The sequence below is a fragment of the Fusarium sambucinum genome, chromosome I (assembly GCF_050947815.1).
Source record: "Fusarium sambucinum isolate potato_lamoka chromosome I, whole genome shotgun sequence".
Classification (NCBI taxonomy): Eukaryota; Fungi; Ascomycota; class Sordariomycetes; order Hypocreales; family Nectriaceae; genus Fusarium; species Fusarium sambucinum.
This window is the reverse complement of record NC_139294.1, coordinates 8,044,391-8,064,826: the sequence shown is the minus strand read 5'-3', so window position 1 is coordinate 8,064,826 and position 20,436 is coordinate 8,044,391. Positions and strand designations below refer to the sequence as shown.

The 20,436-nt window shown below is 43.7% G+C and overlaps 5 protein-coding genes across 5 annotated transcripts; 2 read left to right on the top strand and 3 right to left on the bottom strand.

Annotated features, from left to right (window-relative positions):
• Positions 1–4,441: 4,441 nt before the first annotated feature.
• Positions 4,442–5,911, top strand: FSST1_005364 (kinase-like domain-containing protein; the record flags this gene model as incomplete). The annotated part of the gene is made up of 1 exon (XM_083231632.1): positions 4,442–5,911. The coding sequence occupies one exon, from the start codon at positions 4,442–4,444 to the stop codon at positions 5,909–5,911; it is 1,470 nt and encodes a 489-aa protein (XP_083088794.1).
• Positions 5,912–8,628: 2,717 nt separating this feature from the next.
• On the bottom strand, positions 8,629–9,535 carry FSST1_005363 (class I glutamine amidotransferase-like protein; the record flags this gene model as incomplete). The annotated part of the gene is made up of 2 exons (XM_083231631.1): positions 8,629–9,161; positions 9,214–9,535. The coding sequence occupies 2 exons, from the start codon at positions 9,533–9,535 to the stop codon at positions 8,629–8,631; spliced, it is 855 nt and encodes a 284-aa protein (XP_083088793.1).
• A 615-nt stretch (positions 9,536–10,150) lies between these two features.
• On the bottom strand, positions 10,151–11,071 carry FSST1_005362 (Extradiol ring-cleavage dioxygenase, class III enzyme, subunit B; the record flags this gene model as incomplete). The annotated part of the gene is made up of 2 exons (XM_083231630.1): positions 10,151–10,971; positions 11,029–11,071. 2 exons carry the CDS (start codon positions 11,069–11,071, stop codon positions 10,151–10,153), a joined length of 864 nt encoding a protein of 287 aa, XP_083088792.1.
• A 443-nt stretch (positions 11,072–11,514) lies between these two features.
• FSST1_005361 (uncharacterized protein) lies at positions 11,515–14,410 on the bottom strand (the record flags this gene model as incomplete). The annotated part of the gene is made up of 2 exons (XM_083231629.1): positions 11,515–13,176; positions 13,226–14,410. The coding sequence occupies 2 exons, from the start codon at positions 14,408–14,410 to the stop codon at positions 11,515–11,517; spliced, it is 2,847 nt and encodes a 948-aa protein (XP_083088791.1).
• A 1,990-nt stretch (positions 14,411–16,400) lies between these two features.
• Positions 16,401–20,029, top strand: FSST1_005360 (chitin synthase class II; the record flags this gene model as incomplete). The annotated part of the gene is made up of 2 exons (XM_083231627.1): positions 16,401–18,810; positions 18,864–20,029. The coding sequence occupies 2 exons, from the start codon at positions 16,401–16,403 to the stop codon at positions 20,027–20,029; spliced, it is 3,576 nt and encodes a 1,191-aa protein (XP_083088790.1).
• Positions 20,030–20,436: the final 407 nt, after the last annotated feature.

Sequence of the window (20,436 nt, the reverse complement as noted above, 5' to 3'; positions counted from 1 at the left end):
TATTTATATTATATTTAATATAAAGGTTTTACTTATTATAAGTAGCCTTAATAAAGGCTAAATTAATTCTTAATATAATAGTATTATTATTTTTATTAACCTTAAGTTAAAATAGTATTTAAGTTAAAGTATAATAGTTAAGGAATTTCTCTTTAAGCTTATATAATTCTAGCTTAATAGTAATAGCTTAATATTAAGATATTATTTTATTATAATTATTATAAGGGATATTTTAGCTAATTAAGTAATTATATAATTACTTATTTAAGGTATAATATAACTTTATAAGCTTAATATTATTATTTTAATTTAATTTTTTTATTATTATAAGCTTTTAATTAAAGTAAATATAAAACTTAATAAACCTTTTATTAAGGCCTTATTAAATATATTTAAGTTTAATTTATATAATTTCTTATTAATATTAGTTATTATATATATTTTCTAAGTAATTAAAAAACTTCTAGGGATTATAATATTAAGAAAGTTTACCTTTAAAGAAGGCTATTACTTTTTATTATACTTTTTTTTTTAAGTTAAAAAAAATATAAAATTATTAATTCTTATAGTCTTTAATTTTATAAGCTAAAGTATTAATTATATACTTAATTATTATTCTTTATATAGGCTATATATTCTTATCTCTATTAAAGATATAAATTATAAGTAATTACTTTTATTAATAGGTCTTATTAATTTAAGGTATTATTAAAACTATTAAGTTTATATATTAAAGTATTAGTATTAATAAGTATAATAATAAAAGGGCTTTAAGGTATACCTCTAGGTTATTTATATTATTATAAAAAGCTTTTTATTAATTTTATATTAATTTAGCTATAAAGGCTTAAATATTATTAAATAGCTCTTTATATTTAAGTTTAGCTTAATTAAGTATTATATTTAATATTACCTTTAATTATTATTTTTTCTTTATATTAAAGTCTAGGGGTATTTTAATTAAAAGGTTTTTTTAGCTTTAAATTAAAAGAAGTTAAATAATTATAATAGACTAGACTTAAGCAGTTACTTATAGGCATTAATAAATAGTATTATTTAGCTTAAAGAGAAAAAGGGATTTCTAAATAATTACCTTTCTTTCTTCCTTATATAGAGATAAGATAAGCTATTTAAATTCCTTATTAGACTAAGGTATAGGCATAGCTTTAGCCTATAATAGGCTTATTTAATTTTAAAGAATAGTCTTATTTTATAAAGAACTTTATTTTCTAGGTAATAGTAAATATATACCTATTAATCTATTATACTGCTAATCTTATAGCTTACTATATAAAATATATAGTTAATAATAATATACTAGGCTAATTAAAGGCTATAATTACTATTAAATTTTATAATTTTAAGTATATATTAAGTAAAGCTATTTAATTAAGCCTAGGTAAGTTATAGATTAAGTTATTTAATAGGCAGGACTAAGGCTTATTTAATAACTTAAGGCTAAGGTATTAAAATAAGATTAGTTTATTATTATATATATTATTTAATAAAGATTATTATTATATTATTTCTTATTTATTATTAAAGATCTATATAAAAACCTTTAAGTCTAGTTTATATTATATTAAATAGGGTATTAAGTAAGGCCTTTTCTATTTACTTAAGTAGCTTTAATTAGTATTCTTCTTAATTACTAGATATTAATATTTTATTTTAATTAGGAATAATTAAGGTTTTAGGCTAATTCTATACTAATTAAAATAGTTAATTTTTTATCTAAAGAGTATATACTATAGCCAGGGAATTATTATTAGTCTTAAGCTAAGGGAAGTTTAATAATTATAAAGGACTAGCTTTTTAGCGGCTATTTAAAGGATATTAATAATAGTATTATTAAACTTAAAGAGGAAAAGAAAAAGCTATATAAAAATCCCTTACCTTCTTTTAATATATTCCTTTATTCTCTTTATTTTATTACTCTTTTACTTACTTAATACTTAGGCTTAAGCCTTTTAAGCCTAAGCCTATAATAATATTTAAGAATTTACTATTAACTTTAAAATACTTTTAAATTATTTTTTCTAATAAATTATTAGTTTAATTATAATTAAATTATAAATAAGGCTAGATATTTTATAAGCCTTATAAGAAGTTTATAAAAGAATTAATTAATATTATAATTTATAAGAAATTTAAGTTATTTATTATAATTTAAAGGATAATTTAAAAAAAAGAAAAATTTAATATTATTATTATAATTTATAATTAAATAGCTAAAAGGAAAAGATATATTTTAAAGTTATGTTAAAAAGTATTATTAAAGGGATTATTTCTTATATATAATAATATAAGGAATTTCTAATAAAATAATACTTAAATTTATATTTTTAAATTTATAATAAAATAACTAGTTTCTTATAGAATTAAATAAATTAATTAGCTAATATATTTATTAAATTTAAATTTAATTAAATATATTTAAAAGTAATTAAAATTAAATATTAAGAAAATATATTTTTAATTAAATCTCTTAAAAAATAATAAGGTTAATAAAATAAAGTTAATTAAATATATTAAGTTAATATAAGCAGAGATTATAATTTCTTAAATTAATACTTTAATTAATTCTATATTTTAATAATTTAATGCCTATATTTAAGCAAGGGGTTAATATACTAAGCATTATAGAGAAAAATTTATACTATAAAATAGTATATAAAATAGTATATAAAATATTTTAATTAGATTTTAATTAATAATAAATTATATATATAAAGTTATTATAGTTAAATATAGCTAGTTAATACAGGGTAGGGTAATTAGATTCTTTTGGGCATTAATTTTTAACAGTCGCCCTTGTGATAACAACTCCAACACAACCTCTGAGTTTGGCAAGAAGGTAGGAGTCCGGGGTAGTTGAGGGCGGGGGACATTCAGACAGTGTAGAGAGAGTCATGATAGGTTAGTACAAGTTATTTGTGCTTGGAAGCCTGCAGTACGTGTAACGAGCACGTACATCAGTCCACGCAGCCTTTACAAACAGCTTCAGCATGTGATTGCGACATGCATGAAGGAAACACGGGACATAGAGGTAGGTATGCGGCCGCTGGTAGTGCTTGAAACATCACGCGATGGAGGTGCTACAAGACGATGATTTCCTATTATGGGCAAGCATTGACACAACTCCCGGGATTCGATATCCGGGAGTTGATCATGTACCAACCGTTTGAAGACTTCGTCAAACAAGACAAGCATTAGAGTAAACGGTAGTGGCTTGATGCTCCGGATGTTTATTCCGACAAGCTTCCGGTCTGAGGGCCCGTTGCATGGCTGCAGCTACTTTTAGTATATGTATGTTTAGATAGCAAATAGTATTTTTGGTCATATCCACTTGGATGGATGAATGGCTCGGTTGAAGGGGAAGGGGTGTGTGTTTTGATGTCTCGGCCGGGGTTGAAGTCTATGCGTAAGTAGTATAGAGTGAAGAGATACAGGTCTCGTGACCGGCGCCTTGAGACGGGGAAAGCGGTTTCTAAAGTGTATCAAATCCTCGCTATACCCGGGATAGAAGAAAGGGGGTTCCACGAATTGAGAGTCATGCTGGACATGTGCTGTTGTGAGGGCTTGACCGACATTTCGTCGATTCATGCTGACCACCTGAGAGAGCCTGCAAGTGTTTGAGAGATACGGATATAAAACGGTGCCTTGTTTAATCATGCAAGATAGGCAGACAAGCAAGTACCTGAATATGCCAAGGACTTGATAAGAATGTCTCAAGATAAGTTACCCCGGATTTTGTAAGTTGGTGTTTACTTGATCTGGAGTGTGGATACTAGAATAGCTTGATATGATTGATGGGCCAGAGCCGGCATCATGATGTTTATCTATCAGGCACAAGATAAGAATCAGTGAGTTCCTGAACAGTACCTCCTGACCGTATAGAGATATATCATGATGGTCTGTCAGTAGAAACATCATCAAAATGCCATTGCTTCTGTATCAAGTCACACGACGTGTAGACTTTTCCTTAGTTCCATGTTTCACTCCCGTCAACTCCCGCGGGCAAGGAATAGACTAATAATTGATGCATTGAAAGTGAGTGTGTCGGATTCGGAACATGTCCGAATTTGTGCCTGAGGTTTACCTAGATAGCAGTTGATGATATCCACTTCCCTTGAACCGAGAACAAGCTATGAGTAACAATTAGTCTAGTTCCTTCTTACCCCGGATTTCGGCCTCTTCATGTTACTCATATAAACTCGAATTATTCCACCCAATTCATTTCTTGTCCTGCTCTTTGATACTCATCCACCTAACAGATTGATCAATTACTTTTATCTACTCACCTATACCGACTACACATATACAACTCGTTGTAAAACACACCGGAATGGCCCATTCTTCAAAACCACAAATGGAAACGCAAAATACCTTTACCGAAAGAAGACGATAATAGACAAAACACAACCACCGAAATCCAAAAATGGCCACTTGTAGTCTCAATTCGCTACGGCGACCTTCCCTGACTCTCATGTCGGAAGCTAAGAAGAGATCCTTTCGTTTTAATCCTGTCATGTCCCCAAAAACTGCTACTCGCAGCTTGGCCACCGTCACCGCTCAAACGACACAAACGCCTCCTCCACCGCCTATGATGATGGAGGATCACAACACTAGACTCATCAACATGGGATACAACTACAACTACATCGAACATGTCGAGAACCTAGAGCAGTACTGCCACGGAGGCTTTCACCCCGTCACCCTGGGTGAGACTATAAATAACCGCTATCTCATCCTCAACAAGCTGGGCCACGGTGGTTACTCCACTGTCTGGCTCTCGTGGGATATCTTGAAACAAAAGTATGCCGCGCTGAAAATTGTGCTGGCTGACTTTGGAGAGGATTCGACAGAGGTAGATGTTCTTCAACAACTAGAGGCCAAAGCTGGAAAGAAACACCCCGGAAGATCTTACATTCGTCATATCACTGACAACTTCCACTTCGACGGACCCAATGGTAGGCATACATGCTTGGTTAATGATCCGGCTATGATGTCTTTGAGACTTGCAAAGGATGCGTCATTCTCAAAACTCTTCCAGCCACGAACAGCCCGAGCCATTGCTGCTCAGGTCGTTCAATCCGTTGCCTATCTTCATCAAGGTGGCGTGGTGCACGGTGACCTTCATCTCGACAACATCCTGCTGCAACTTCCTGAACGAATTAGATGCTTGTCCCCGGATCAACTCCATGAGAGACATAGCCACCCTACAACAGTGCCCGTGACAAGACTTGATGGTCTTCCCCTCGATGACAACGCCCCACGAAATGCTGTACTGCCAATCTGGTTAGGCCAAAAGAGCGAACATGTCGCTCCGGCAGATGCAAAGATCCTCCTCGGTGACTTTGGCGAATCGTTCCTCCCTAGCCAAGAGAAGCGACAGTACTCCAACGCACCCATCCGCTATAGAGCTCCTGAAACCCAATTCCCGGATATCTGCCCATCCCTATCATTCAGTTCCGACATCTGGAGTCTAGGCTGTCTCCTCTGGAACGTCGTTGGCCAGCGTCCCCTCTTCGACGCCTGGACTCTCTCCGAAGATGACATCCTACAGGACCAAACCGATCTTCTTGGCGAAATCCCAGAAGAGTGGTCCGCATACAGCTCCAAGCGCTCAGAGTACTGGATCGAAGACGTTTCGGCGGAAGATTCCGAAACACCAACCCAATCCAATGGTTGCACATGGGAATCCCGCTTCGAGCGTTGTGTCCAGCAAGGTCGCAAGGAAAGTGGCATGAAGCCCATGTCCAAGGATGAAAAAGATGCTTTCATCGATATGATGAAGACAATGATGACGTTCCGTCCCGAGGAGAGAGTCTCGGCCAAGGAGCTTTTGGAGTCAAAGTGGATGAAGCAGTGGGCTTTGCCGGAGCTGAGAAAGCTTGCGGTTTCATGATTGATGTTTTCACAAATGGGATTGGTACTTTTGAATTAGCGAGTTTGGGTAAAAAGCGATGTTTAATGGGTTCACGGCAGTCAAAACTTAGTAATAGCAATTTATGATATATGCTTGCATTGTTGGACACAAATTACATGTGATACAAATACCCGTGGAGACTCTTGTAATCCCGATAGGTCATGTCTGCTATGTTGTTTAGACTTGAACAAGCTGGCTGGTTGGTTTTGCGTGTAGTACGGAAAAGCACATATAGAAGCAGAGGCAAGCAGGAGATCACAAGGTTATATGCCAGCCCCAAACAGACAAACTCACGTCACATTATACGATGGTTGTTCAATACTACCGACAAAGAGGAAACCAGAGGTTATGTCGGCCAGGCTTCTACCGTTCTGTATTTCAACTATAAAGAGCCCATAACATCGCGGACGTTCTGCCACTCTGTCTTTTCATCATCACTTTATCTTTTCCGAACCCACTTGCCCTTCTCTCTATATATGATGCTATATTGTATTGTTTCCCAGAACAGTGGGCATGCAACCACTTGAAGTAGCTATTTGAACCTCTGGCTCTCAAGGCAAGCTCTTGAGAAAGGTATACGTCACAATCAACCAGTCGATGTGATCGAGTGAGGAGACGAGGTAGCAACTGGGCAACTTTCTTCAACTGGGCCGAACAAAAGAAACAAAGCTCACAACAAACACACTAACCTGCCTAAGTGAACCTGTAAGTCTTCCAAGTTGGAGCAGCAGCTCGTCACGGACGGAGTCTAACTACCTTTCTGAACGGGTAGATGTCGTTGATCATGTTCACGGGAACAAGCGAGGGGTTTAACTGGTACTTTATCAGGTTGAGAAGTAAGTTAACAGTAACATTATCGCATACATGGCAGATACTAATTTATTATAGTTTCGCTTTGTCCTGTTAGCTCACTTTGCACATGCCACAACATATCAACCGTGATCTAGAAAGCCTGACATGGTGGCTTTCTGAATTTCTGGTGATCTATCGGACTGTGAGTATGTTGAGCAATGGTACTTGATGCTTGCTAACGTTATGGTAGCTATACTGGAAAAGTATAACGCGAAATGAAGAAACAGGGGCGCCCTAGGTTCAACATTATCTTAACATATACAAAAAGGTCGTCGACTGAACTTGAGAGACATGCCCAGCACACCTTAAAGTAGCATTCCTTGTTGTCTACCCTTACCTCTTGCGCACGCATACTGGCAAATCACTCAATAAGTGACAACCGACAGGCAAAGGACAATGCTGATGGGTAGGAGTGAAAGCGACGCTTCAAAGCACGCTATCTCTGCCCTCTCTCCCATAGCTGCCCTCCAGCCCAACTTCATTCAACTCATTAAACATTCCCTACGGCTCGCTACCAGGCTCAGCCGATCTAGAGTCTCTCTCTTCTAACTCACCCTTCCCCAAGCTAGACCCAAGCCACCCGAATCAATTGTCTCTGGTGCTGTCGCGCACCGTCCTGCCATCAATGCCACTCCACTCCCGCTCTTGTTAAGAGAGAAAGGGTTATAGAAGAGGCCTGGCGCCATCGGTTCGAGGGTTGTTGGTGGTGACCAGCAGCATCCACGTCTACAACGACAGCACATGATTTGCGCCATGTTAATTATCCATGGTATACCTGGCAGAACCGTGGTTGAATCAATTTTGGAGTCTACCGCCGCCGCATCTTTGACGAGACAAGCCGAAACACGCAACAGAGGAGGATTGAGATACTTCCATATGCAAGCTCTCCTAGACTTGCATCTATTATACCAACGGACGAAACTCAACCATGATTATATATGCAAACGGTACCAAACACCAAAAAGGCAGCAAAACCTCGTCACATTCGTTCCAACCCAATGTTCGCCGAATGGCTAGAAACAATACTGCTGGATACAACAGACCACGACTTCTTTACCGACAGGGTAAACTATTGTCGCCCTTTCAGATGATACATTCAAGGATATCACGAGCTCAGAATAGAGAAGACGACATATCATTCGGAAAGGCAGCCTGGAGTTACTTGGGATTGCTAACTACACCAAGGTGTATTACCACACCGTCGGCTCCGACGGTGTGGCTGGAATTCGACCATTCAACCTCTGCCATTTAGGTTACATGTTGTGGGTGATCATCGAGCTTTGTGCAAGAGGCTATCCATAATGGTCTCGCACTATTCAAGCGAATTTCTGGTAAAGCAAACACCACCAAGCCATCACTCCATAACCCGTTGATGGACGGACGGGCTATAAAAAGTTACTTCTATTATGTCTAGAATTTCGTGCGGTTATGGGCCCGGTAATTCCAAACATACAGAGAAGAAGTTTGATGGTAAGTGTTCTAGAGTTGACCTACAACATGCCACTGACTCTTCTTTAGGAGGACCTCACTCATACCAGTACTTCCATTCACCAATTCACCCGGGTCAATCCAACAACAGTACACAGTGACTATTTTGAGTGTTGACAAAGATATTGCCATGCCATATTGTTCCCTAGATAGCACCGGATGAGATGTATCATAGTATTTTAACCGAATCTAGCGACACCCTTTAGCTCCGCCGTGAAAATGAGCAGGCAACAAAAGTCTGGAGGAAAGTATCCTAGGACCATCTAAGAACAGATAAAGGAAGATAGCTGGCCATTGTGTCTGAAATAGGAAGAATTCTGATTAGATAGGCTCCTTATGAGCAAAATCTACATAGCTTAGTCCCACTTCATACCATCATCATCGTACTTGAACAATCTCAGAATCGCTGAAGCAACCATATCTCCATCATGTTCCAAATCAGCTGTCTCAGACGCCCGATCGGCATGCTCGAGATCCTTGATTCCTCCGCTGTCAACCCGCATCTGAATCTGTCTCTTGACCATGTCCTCGTCAAAAGCCAAGTGTGCTTGTGTAGTGAATAATCTGTTGGGAATGTACAGACCCTGGATGGGAGTGTGGTCACTCTTGCCCCAGATGTGGATATCTGTGTTGGGTGGGAGAAGACCGTTGGATGACTCGATGGAGGGGCCCTCAAGTACTTGATCTTGATGCATTTGGTGAAGGTAGACTTTGTCGTCATGGGTTCGGAAAAGGCGCTTGCCAACGGGTGTGAGAGTGATGGCGTTGTGGCCGAGCTCCCAGTCGTTTGAGGGTGAAGGGCCAACCTTTCCACCCAGAAGGCGCGAAAGGACCTGGTGGCCGAAGCAGACACCAGTGAAGTGAAAGTCGGGGCGCTTTGTCCATAATTCTAGTACATAAATAAGCATTGTGTTTAGGAGATGCCAATTGGTAGTACTTACGCTTCAAAAGATCGAGCAACTCGTGAATCCAAGGGTTGTCGCCGTGGGCGTCATACATGCTCCCCGTAATAAGTAGACCATCGTAATCGTCAAATTCCTCGACCTTTGGCATGCGACCGCCTTCTTCCGTGACAACAAAGACTTGCTCTGTTTCAACGCCGAGAGGAGGGTGATGGTCCCTGCCTGCAACAGAGAAATGGTGATGTAGAATCTCACCAAAAGAACCGCGCTCTGTTTGGGTGTTTGGATGGGGAGTATCGGTCTCTAGAACAAAGACCTTGACGACATGAGAGTCGATTGTTGGCTTGTAGTGTTGACCCATGCTGCTTGCTGTAGTGTAGGATTTCTTTGGTGTTGAGAGTGAAGATGAAGAAAAGGGCAGGAATGGTTGACGACGAGATGTGGTAGTAGTATAAGTTCTGGAAGGTGCGGGTGGAATGGTAGTTGCAGTGGAAAGAGGAAGCTGCCAGGCAACGGTTGATCTATTTAAACAGCGAGAACGAATACAGGTTCTGAACATTTTTTTACAGTATTTTAATAGGTAAAAAGTATTCCCAAGGACAGCATATGCAGCTTCTTTATTGGATCTTGGCGAAATGTTGTTTATGGCCGTTTTTCCATCTTTGACGTCAGCGAAGTCTCTTGTCCAAAGGCAAACTAGAGTAAAGTATTGAAAAGCCAAGACCGTGATGACGGCAGCGGGTCAAGGAATTAGTGGGCTTGACTTTCTGTCACAGAATGAATCATGTTTATACCGGTAATTGTTCTTATTGTTCCTGTAAATCAGGGGATCATTACAAGGATGTTTTGTTCCAATAGGAAAGAGATGAATTTACCAATCGAGAGGATGGATGATGGATGATGGATGATGGCATGAGGGGGAAAACCCACACCACCCTAAAAAGAAGCATACATATAACTTTACTTGGGTACCTATCTACAACTTGCTAACCTCTTCGGATCCCCAGTAAAATGTACTAATCTCAACTCCAACATACTCATCACTATACTTCATTGTCTCTTCCCCGTCTCCAGCCGCACCCGCGCACACAAGCAATGGCATAAAGTGCTCTCCTCCCCTCGGAGGATGCATCATGTCAGCATACGGAAACGCCCTCCAGCCCTTGAGCGCTTTCCATCTCTCCTCCTTTTCCTTCTTCATTGCCGCGTCTGATAGCACACTGCTCCACTCGTCAGATAAAATCCGGAACTGCTTCTGCTGTTCGGGCCCTGAACCACCAAGCATCATCATGGCGCGGATATTATGAAAGCTTGCAAAGCCCGACCCAATGACGGCAATGTTTTTAGCGCGCAGTTTACCCAGTGCTGCACCCATGCGAAGATGCTCTTCTGGATCCTCAGATTCGAGAACCGAGACTTGGATCACGGGGATGTCGGCTTTGGGATTGACGAGCAGCAGCGGGATGAAGACGCCATGGTCCCATCCCCGCTCGTCATCCAGCTCAGGCGTTAAACCTTCTGCCTTGAGCGCATCGGCAATCTCGTGTGCAATTTCTGGGTGGCCTGGCGCGGGGTACTTGAGAGCATAAGACTCTTTGGGGAAACCGTAATAATCGTAGAGGAGTTTATGAGATGCGCCTGAAGAGATGGTGGGTTTGTCGGTGGACCAGTGGGCTGTGACTAGGATGATGGCTCGGGGTTGGTCTGGGGTACCGAGCTTAAGGATCTTGGGTACGCGGTTCTTGAGGGAGTAGACAATATCTTTGTGCTTAGGATCACCCAAGATAGGCATGGGACCTGATCATGTTAGCCATCATCATATTTGAAGTACCTATCGTGGTGTTGCTAACTTACCACCACCGTGGGATAGCGCAATTACGGGAGCGACCTTTGACATTGTAGGTGTATGTGACTGAGAGAATGATGATTTGAATGTTGTTTTTAAAATAATTCTTGATGCGATGCCAGTATATCTCAACATGTGATACTTGTCTGTTGACTCTTTCTTGACCTCAGCTCTCTCCCATCATGGCGGGGCCTAGGAAGCTATTTATCCTCCACAGTCATGATAAGGTCAGTACTGGGCCATCATGGCTTGTGGAACCATTTCCGGTTCCCGTTACCAGCTTCCGAAACTTCATTGCGTTCGACGAATAGAATCGTACTTGGTCATTACCCGCGCGCGATGCTCCACTTGTTCTCCCGCACTTCATTTGTAATCCGAACTTCGGCTCTCCCGTGCCGACAAGACTGACTTGTCATGATAATCAATATCGCGCGCGGAAGACAAACAAATAGTCCAATCTAATTTACGGGATATTCTAACAAGTACATGCTTGACTAGATATACACAGATACTTGGTCCCTTCCATGACCAACCGCCTTGAGCCGCGATCCAATCTCAAGAGGACTTCCTTCTGTTACCATGAAATGACCAGAATCCTTTGTCGCCGTTTCGTCTGCTCCAAGGATCTTGTAGATATTTGTACTAACAAGGTCAATTGCCTCCTTCTCATTCAACCGCCCACCTCCGTTCTTGTAAGCAGTTCCAGCAGCGAAGCCAAGATCACGCAGCTCCCAGTCCTCATGGAGTCCAATCGCCACTGTCACGCCTGCATCAAGAAGTGCATCGGCAACTGTGCCATTTGTAAGTGGCGCGCCAGTGAGTACACGACGTGAGTCCCAGCTATCACCGGTCGACTGCAAAGGCGACAGGATAACACCAACACCGGCCTCTCCAAGCTCCTTAGCCACCATGTGGGACTCAGCACCACCGATAATGGCCACCTTGAGCCGCTGAGCCACGTTGGAAGTCTCGAGCAAACCTTCAATCTCAGACTTGATTCGAAGAGCTGTCGAAATCCCATCTGCACTGTTGATCGTAAGGGCCAGGACTCGCTCACCACTCACCACCTTCTTGAGATAGGCTTCTTCTGAAAATGGGTTAATAACAGGCTGAGTGGAGGTTGCAGCCGTCAGTAACTTGTTTCTCAGTCCACCAAAGGCGGCCGAGTAGCTAGTTGTACCCCTGATATTGATATCCAGAGTGTAGTGAACTGCCAGATCAGGAGCAAATACAGCCCCTTCTTCGATACTAGTCAATGCTGAAGTCGAAAAGCCAACACTGGTGCCGAAGTGAGTTGCGCCGCCCACAAAAATGGGAGCTGAGATGGCCCTGGTGACACCATAGCGAGCTGCAACGTGCAACTTTTTGGAATCGAGTGCAAGTCCGTCAATGGCCCTGGAGAAGACTAGCGGGTTGGGTCCATTGTTGGTCACATCCTCGGCTTCGATCTCGCTGAGACCCAAGGTACCGCCCACAGCTGTGAAAGCTCGCGTCAAGTAACCATTCTTGAGAGCAATGGTCTTTGCACCGGTTGCGGTCGCAGTATCGAATTCGGAGTCACAGTTGCCAATGCAAGAGATCTTACCCTTGGAGACAACCACGTTAACAGGCTGACCCTGAGATTCGTAAGTCTTACCATCTTCGAGAAGCACCTTGGTGACACCAGTGAAGAGGACGTTATCAAGCTTGCTTGGCTCTTCTACAATTTCGGCAGGCTTCTCGATGACTACAGAAGATTCCTGCTGCTTAGACAACTCGACAGGGCTTTCGAACTGAGCTGTTCCGTCAATCCAGACCTGAACAGGAGCTGCGCCAACACTGAGAGGGTCGCTATCCCAGACAACGACATCGGCATCGAAGCCAGGCTTGACCTTGCCCAGTCGCTTGCCCATACCAAGGAGCTCGGCGGGCGCAGATGTGACACTAGCCAAGGCAACGTGATATGGAAGACCGTAGTGGTGTCCCTTGGCTGCTTCAAAGAGGACGTGCTGCGCGTTGATGACAGGGTTGTCACTGACGTATACGACTGTGAGGTTGTTTTCATTCAGGATCTTGCCAGCGTACTCGGAGCCGATATAGGCTTCAGTCTTGTAAAACATGTTATCAGCGAAGAGAGCTGACGCAGGAGCGCGTCCTCCCCAGGTCCTCTTCAGAATCTAGAATGACTGTCAGTGCTAGTAAAAGAAATTGATGCGAAAGACTAACCTCTGGAACCAGGTACGTCTGATGGGCATGGTGGAAAGCTCGAACAGCGAATTTAAACTCATTGGTGTGGTCAACCATGGCCTCTAGGTCAGGAATAGTATAGCAATGCGTATTGATATGGACCTGGCCACGGAGAGCAGCGGTCAGTGATTCCCAAGCAATCTCGCCAGGAAGATACTCATCCAGAGACTCAACACCTTGGGACTCAGCCTTGGCACACCAGTCATCCTGCTTCTGAATCAGGTCTCTGGCCTGCTCAAAAGCATGTCGGAATTCGTAGCTTTCACCCATACGGCTGAAAGGTCTGTTTCCAACGCGGCCATGAACATTCTTGGCATTCTCACCGCAAGCCATTTTCATGTACCGCCAGTTGCGATCAGGGTCTGCCAGCAAGTCCTGGGCGCTGATTTCTTTGCGGCCATCGGGTTTGCCGACAGCATGCTTGATGAGATAAGCTTCTCCGCCAATGTTGTTACCGGAACCTGGTAGGATGAGTGAAGTCGTAACACCGCCTGATTTGATGACCTCGATTTGAGGATCCAAGGGAAGAAGCGAGTCGATGGCGCGGGCCCAGGGTGTGATGTTGTCTGACATCTCATTGCCATCAGAGTTGCCATTGAGAGAAGGCAGCGGGTACACGCCAGCATGACTGTGGGTATCGACAATGCCGCTTGTTAATCGGCGACCATGGGCCTCGTATACAGCAGTGTTGTCGGGCAAGGAAGCAGTCTTGATATCTCTCTCGACACGTTGAATGAGACCCTTTTCAAGAAAGACATCACCCTGAACCCACTCCCAGCCCTTTCCGGAACGCGCATCCTTTTGACTAGTTCCCTTGACAGGCTCTCCAATCCATATAGTAGCGTTCTTGATCAGAGTTGGCTTGCCACCATCGATATAACGGGCATTCTTGTCTCTTCCAAGACCAGCTGGGTCCTGGGGCTTGACACGGAACTTCTTGCACGTCTGCAGGTCCTCATTTAATTTCTGGACAGATAAAGTGGTTCCCTTTCGTGGTGAGATTTGTCGCCATTGAGCAAAAACGATGAATCCAAGACATGCCAAAGCAAAGAGTCTGATGGCGCGTGAACGACGCAACGATCGCCTGCTCCGCTGTTGCTGTTGGCCAACGGGCGCTGGCAGCGAGATGGAACTATAAGGCGGAAGTTGAGCCTTTTCGTCCATTGTCGCTTCTTTGCTTGACACTTCACAATTTTCAATGGCTAATGTTTCTTGAATAGTAGATGTAAGAGGAAAGAGGAGATATGAGCTTCGGAATGAAGATCACCAGCTCCTCATTGATAAGAGCTCCTGGATGTCTCGGATATTCAATCAGGTAAAGAGTGACGGAAGCTACCTAGCCCGGCTTACAGTGATTGGTCTCCACTATGGCGAGCTATCTGTAGCGGGGAATACAGTAGCTGCCAGGGGGTTCATAGCTCTTGCACCTGCTGTAAATGGGCGGGCAGAACGTCCATCACTGGAACTTTTGTATTTGAGCTTCGTTTTGAGTCAGATAGCAAGTGGTGATCTGCCATCCAATGTTCAATCAGCTAAATAGTTAAAGTGAGAGAGTGACGGCAGTTTAGAAGTGAACTAGTGTTTCTGGTTACCCACACCGGAGGAAATAGCATGGGACTGAGAGATATCGCTATCATGATGTATAGTATGGCTATGGTTATGGCTATGGCTATGGCCAAGCTGAATGAAGCCCTGATAGAAACATAGACGTACGGGCAGGAGAGACAGCATTATAGTAGCAATGGTGAAGTTGGAACGAAGGCAAACAATAACAAACTATTTCTAGCTGTTCCATGTGGTCTGTCAGACCCCAGGAAGCTTGACACACTTTGTTTACACGTCTAAACGGTTCAAAGGTTAAAGTCCCATGTTCCACCGCAGTCACTCTATCAAGTTCCCTTGCTCGACTAAATGCAAGCACGTCAAGCGATCACTTTAAACTAAAGTTGGGACAAGTCGATAGCCGGGTCCGTTCACGCTCGGTTGTTATTTCTCAATCGTGATCCGACCTCGTGGCTAAAATGGGTTCGCTTCAGGGTATAGCAAGCATGTGTCCCACTTGGAAACCCTCCCAGTTCTGTTCCTTGTCAAGACGGAAAACAAAGTTGGTTAATTGGTTATTGTTAATGTTTGTGGCGCTGTAGAGTTAATTGGTTAACCTTTCAAGAGAACAAAGTGGTTTGTGAGCTCGGGACCAACGTTCGTGTGTGTCTATGATTGCTTGTTATTTATATTTATGTATGTAGAGACCTGGGGTCGAGACCGTTGAATATCCACTTGAGAATAAATGGTAAGCGCCGTACAAGGTTATGGATGGCTGAGTATCTGTTGCTGGGTTATTAACAAATCCTACGTGTGACAGTAACTAGACTTGGCAAGTGGAAAGCTGTTATTGTTTTATTCTACTTTGTTCTGCTATATGAAAGCAATAGAGATGTTGACTGTTTTAGCTGAGCCGGTTCAGAATATATCTTTGCGATAACAAGAACAACTCCACTTACTAAAGATATGCAAGAAATCCATAACTTAATTGATTGCCCTCCATCTCCCAGTCACTGAAACAATGCGGGTGTGGTTAGAGACAAATGTCCGAGATGGCCTTGTTGCTGTGCCAACAGAGCGACGTAATTTGTTTGGGTCGGCCAGCTAAGCTTCCCCCACCAAATTTATGTACATACCCATACCTGTACCCGCACTCGCACTTGCCTTGCCAGATCAAAGCTCCGCTCACTCCGTACCTGACTGACTTGGTTGAATTTATTGTACGACAACGTCTCAGAAAAGGAGTTAAACCGAACATCTTACATTCATTCTCTTATTGTATCCTCCTTTGGAACGTTCTTGTTTCTGTTTGTTTCCTAAACTCGCGACTTTTGTCTTTAACTCGTGAGCGGTCACACTAAACCTACACCGACCATTGACTTTGCGCCTCGTTGATATCAAAGTTCCAACTACCGCCCAAATAAGACGCCATCAACATTGATTTTGCCCGACGTTCGCAGCTGCTCAGTACGCGGTTCGGATCTTTCTCAGCGGCAGTGGCCGTAGAGATACAAGGCATCCTTCGCTTTGTACTCTGCCATAGTTCGACCAGGCTCGTGTTCAACTTGTCGCAAGCAACTACCCGTGTCCGCATTCCAACCTCACACACACAATGGACCCGAATATGTCGCGCCCACCCGACTACAGCCTCCCGCCATACGATGACGAGGACCTTCACCACACGCCTACAGGTTACAGTCCCGCTGCTGTGAGACTGTTGACATCAGAGGAACACTACGACCCTCATCCTCACACGTATGTACCACCCTCATCACCCAGCCAGAATCCTATTCCAATTCAGACACCTCCTACACACCCTGCCTCTTCAAACTCCCCTTCTACCTCCCCTTCACCCCCAAAATCAACTTCTCCTCCTCCTCTCAACCCTCCAGTAGAGTTTCCTCTTCCATTGTTTGCTTCACAAGCAGATCTCGACATGTCTTCAGAAGCAGGAGAACGGGCCTTCAAGCCTGAACCTGGTCAGCAAGATAACACTCAAGCGAACGTTCAAAATCAGCAAGAACAATCTTCACCCAACCCTCCTTCATACTCACGTTCCATGGCCGAATCCCAATCCCTGTTGCCTAACAGGCCAGTTGATGGCGGTCCAGCTGCAAAGTTGCAGAATAGGAACAGAACTAGCATCCACGTCGCCTTTGCAGATCTACCTACGGATCTACCAGAGATTCCCGAGGGGATTAGCGAGCGACGTAGGGTCCACAAAGAACATCAACACCTTGGCTTAGAGGCGAATCCAACTGTCCCTCCTCGTCCAGTCAGTCGCTTAAAGAATACAAACTCACATGACCAAATTCCCAGTATCCGAAGTCCTCGAAATCTCAACTATCAACCCAGCGTCCGCTCATCAAGGTCCGGTTCCATCTTCGACGATGCCCCATCGTTGGGTCCCCCAGGCGGAGGTTCTTACATGTCCTATGATTCACGAGAATATGGCTCTCCCCAGCGACCATGGACGCCATCGTCCCGTATGTCTGACTTCACCAGATCCGATCTCTCGAGACCTCCCCCAAACAACGACATGTATGAGCCCTCCGATTTGAACGGAAGCCCCAGACCTGGAACACCCTCATCGAGATACGGCGGCAGTCCACGACGACCTCTCCCCCCTGCGCCTCTTTTCCACAGCTCAAGACAAGCCGTTCCACCATTCGCAGATGATGCGACTGTCTCTATTCCCTTGCACGATCCTATGGACGACGATGTTTTCGGCCCCGAATCTGACCTGAGCGACGCCCGGCCTCATCCAGTTGACCGCAGCTCTTACATGTCTGCAGAGTCCCAAGACACACTAAACGAAGGCGACCCCGATGACTACGACAAGTTTGAGCACTATGGTCCTGCCCCCACTGGCGCCCAAGAAAGAAGAGGTGTTCGTGCTCCTCAAATGGCAAGGAAAGAGGTTCAGCTCATCAACGGTGAACTTGTGCTGGAATGTAAGATCCCGACAATTCTGTACAGTTTCTTACCTCGACGTGGTGAAGTTGAGTTCACCCACATGCGTTATACCGCTGTCACATGTGACCCTGACGACTTTGTTGAAAGAGGCTACACACTGCGACAAACCTTTGGTAAGACAATCAGAGAGACTGAGCTGTTTATATGTGTCACCATGTATAACGAAGATGAGATCGGCTTCACTCGAACCATGCACGCCGTTATGAAGAACATCTCACATTTCTGTTCTCGCACGCGCTCCCGTACTTGGGGTGAGACTGGGTGGCAGAAGATTGTCGTTTGCATTGTTTCAGACGGTCGTGAAAAGATTCACCCTCGTACCCTGGATGCCCTTGCTGCTATGGGTGTCTACCAACACGGCATCGCAAAGAACTTCGTCAACAACCGTGCTGTGCAGGCTCACGTTTACGAATACACAACTCAGGTCTCTCTCGACTCCGATCTCAAATTCAAGGGTGCTGAGAAGGGCATTGTTCCCTGCCAGATGATTTTCTGTCTCAAGGAAAAAAACCAGCGTAAGCTCAACTCGCACCGTTGGTTCTTCAACGCATTCGGCCAGGCTCTCAATCCCAACGTCTGTATCTTGCTAGATGTTGGTACCCGTCCCAGTGGCACATCGCTGTACCATTTGTGGAAGGCTTTCGATACCGACTCCAACGTCGCTGGCGCTTGTGGAGAGATTAAAGCCATGAAGGGCAAATTCGGCGCTAACCTACTCAACCCTCTCGTTGCGTCTCAAAACTTTGAGTACAAAATGTCCAATATTCTTGACAAGCCCCTGGAGTCTGTCTTTGGCTACATTACAGTCTTGCCTGGTGCTCTGAGTGCCTACCGATACCACGCGCTTCAGAATGACGAGACTGGCCACGGTCCTCTCAGCCAATACTTCAAGGGTGAGACTCTGCATGGACAACATGCCGATGTCTTCACTGCCAACATGTATCTCGCTGAAGATCGTATCCTCTGTTGGGAGTTGGTAGCCAAACGTAACGAAAGATGGGTTCTCAAATACGTCAAGGGATGTACTGGTGAAACTGATGTGCCTGGTAAGAAACACTCCATATAAGCCAACCTCAACTTCACAGCTAACGCAAATCAGATACTGTTCCCGAGTTCATCTCTCAGCGACGTCGATGGCTCAACGGTGCCTTCTTCGCTGCTGTTTACTCCCTCGTCCACTTCAAGCAGATTTGGTTCACGGATCATACTTTTGCTCGCAAGATCCTCTTGCACATGGAGTTCCTGTACCAGTTCATCCAGCTCATGTTCACCTTTTTCTCCCTGGCCAACTTTTATCTCACTTTCTACTTCGTCGCAGGTGGTTTGACAGATCCCAAGATCGATCCCTTTGGACACAATATTGCTACTGTCATCTTTCACATCCTGCGGTACTCATGTGTGCTCCTCATATCAACGCAATTCATCCTGTCGCTCGGTAATCGACCTCAAGGTTCCAGGAAGCTGTACCTTGCCAGTATGATTATTTATAGTATTATCATGATGTACACGACGTTTGCAACGTTCTACATCATCATTCGCCAACTCACTTCGAAAGACGACGACATCAAGATGGGCGACAACGTCTTTACCAACATGATTGTATCCATCTTGTCGACGATCGGCATGTATTTCATCATGTCAATCATGTATCTGGATCCATGGCACATGTTCACATCTTCGGCGCAGTACTTTATCCTTCTTCCTAGTTACATTTGCACCCTGCAAGTCTACGCCTTCTGCAACACTCACGATGTTACCTGGGGTACCAAGGGTGACAACGTTATGAAGACTGATCTCGGTGGTGCTGTGGGTAAGGGTGAGACTGTCGAGCTGGAAATGCCCAGCGAGCAGCTCGATATCGACAGTGGATACGATGAGGCTCTACGTAACCTTCGCGATCGTCTCGAGGTCCTTGAGTCTCCCCCAAGCGATTCTCAGCTGCAGGAAGATTACTACAAGAGTGTCCGAACCTACCTGGTTCTCACTTGGATGATCGGCAACGGTATCCTTGGCATGGCTGTGTCTGAAATCTACAGTGCCAGAGGCATTGGCGACAACTACTATTTGCGCTTCCTTCTCTGGTCAGTCGCCGCCCTTGCCGTTTTCCGTGCTGTTGGCTCCACCACCTTCGCCATCCTTAATGTCATCAATATGATTATCGAAGGCAGAGTGCGTTTGACTCTCAAGGCCCCTCGATGGTTGGGCGGCGTGAAGGAGAGAGTCAGCGACAAGATGAGCAGTGTGTCAAGCAACCTACGCAGTTGATGTCCGCATCGTGTTTGACTATTTGCGTTGTGCTTTCTTATTATGCACTTAGAAAAATGGGCATCTGCATTGGCGTAATTTGGCGTATTGACATTTTACCTGCACGGGAAACGACGAACCAGTTCCAACTGTTTTGGCTGGGAGTATAACGACATAGCAGATGAGTTTTTGAGAGAAAGGATATGATACCGGATATGACTGTTAAGGAAACGAATGTTTTGAATGGGAGGCTCTGTTTAATGGATATGAAAGAAACTGTCTTCTGCAGATGAGACTTATGTAAATAGTGAGAGGAATGTGTATACCCAGTGTTAAAATACGATCGATGTTAGAATAATCACAGGTCTTCAAAGACAAAGCATGGTTTTAGGTGTACAAGATTCTTATATAGTGTTGAAATGATAATT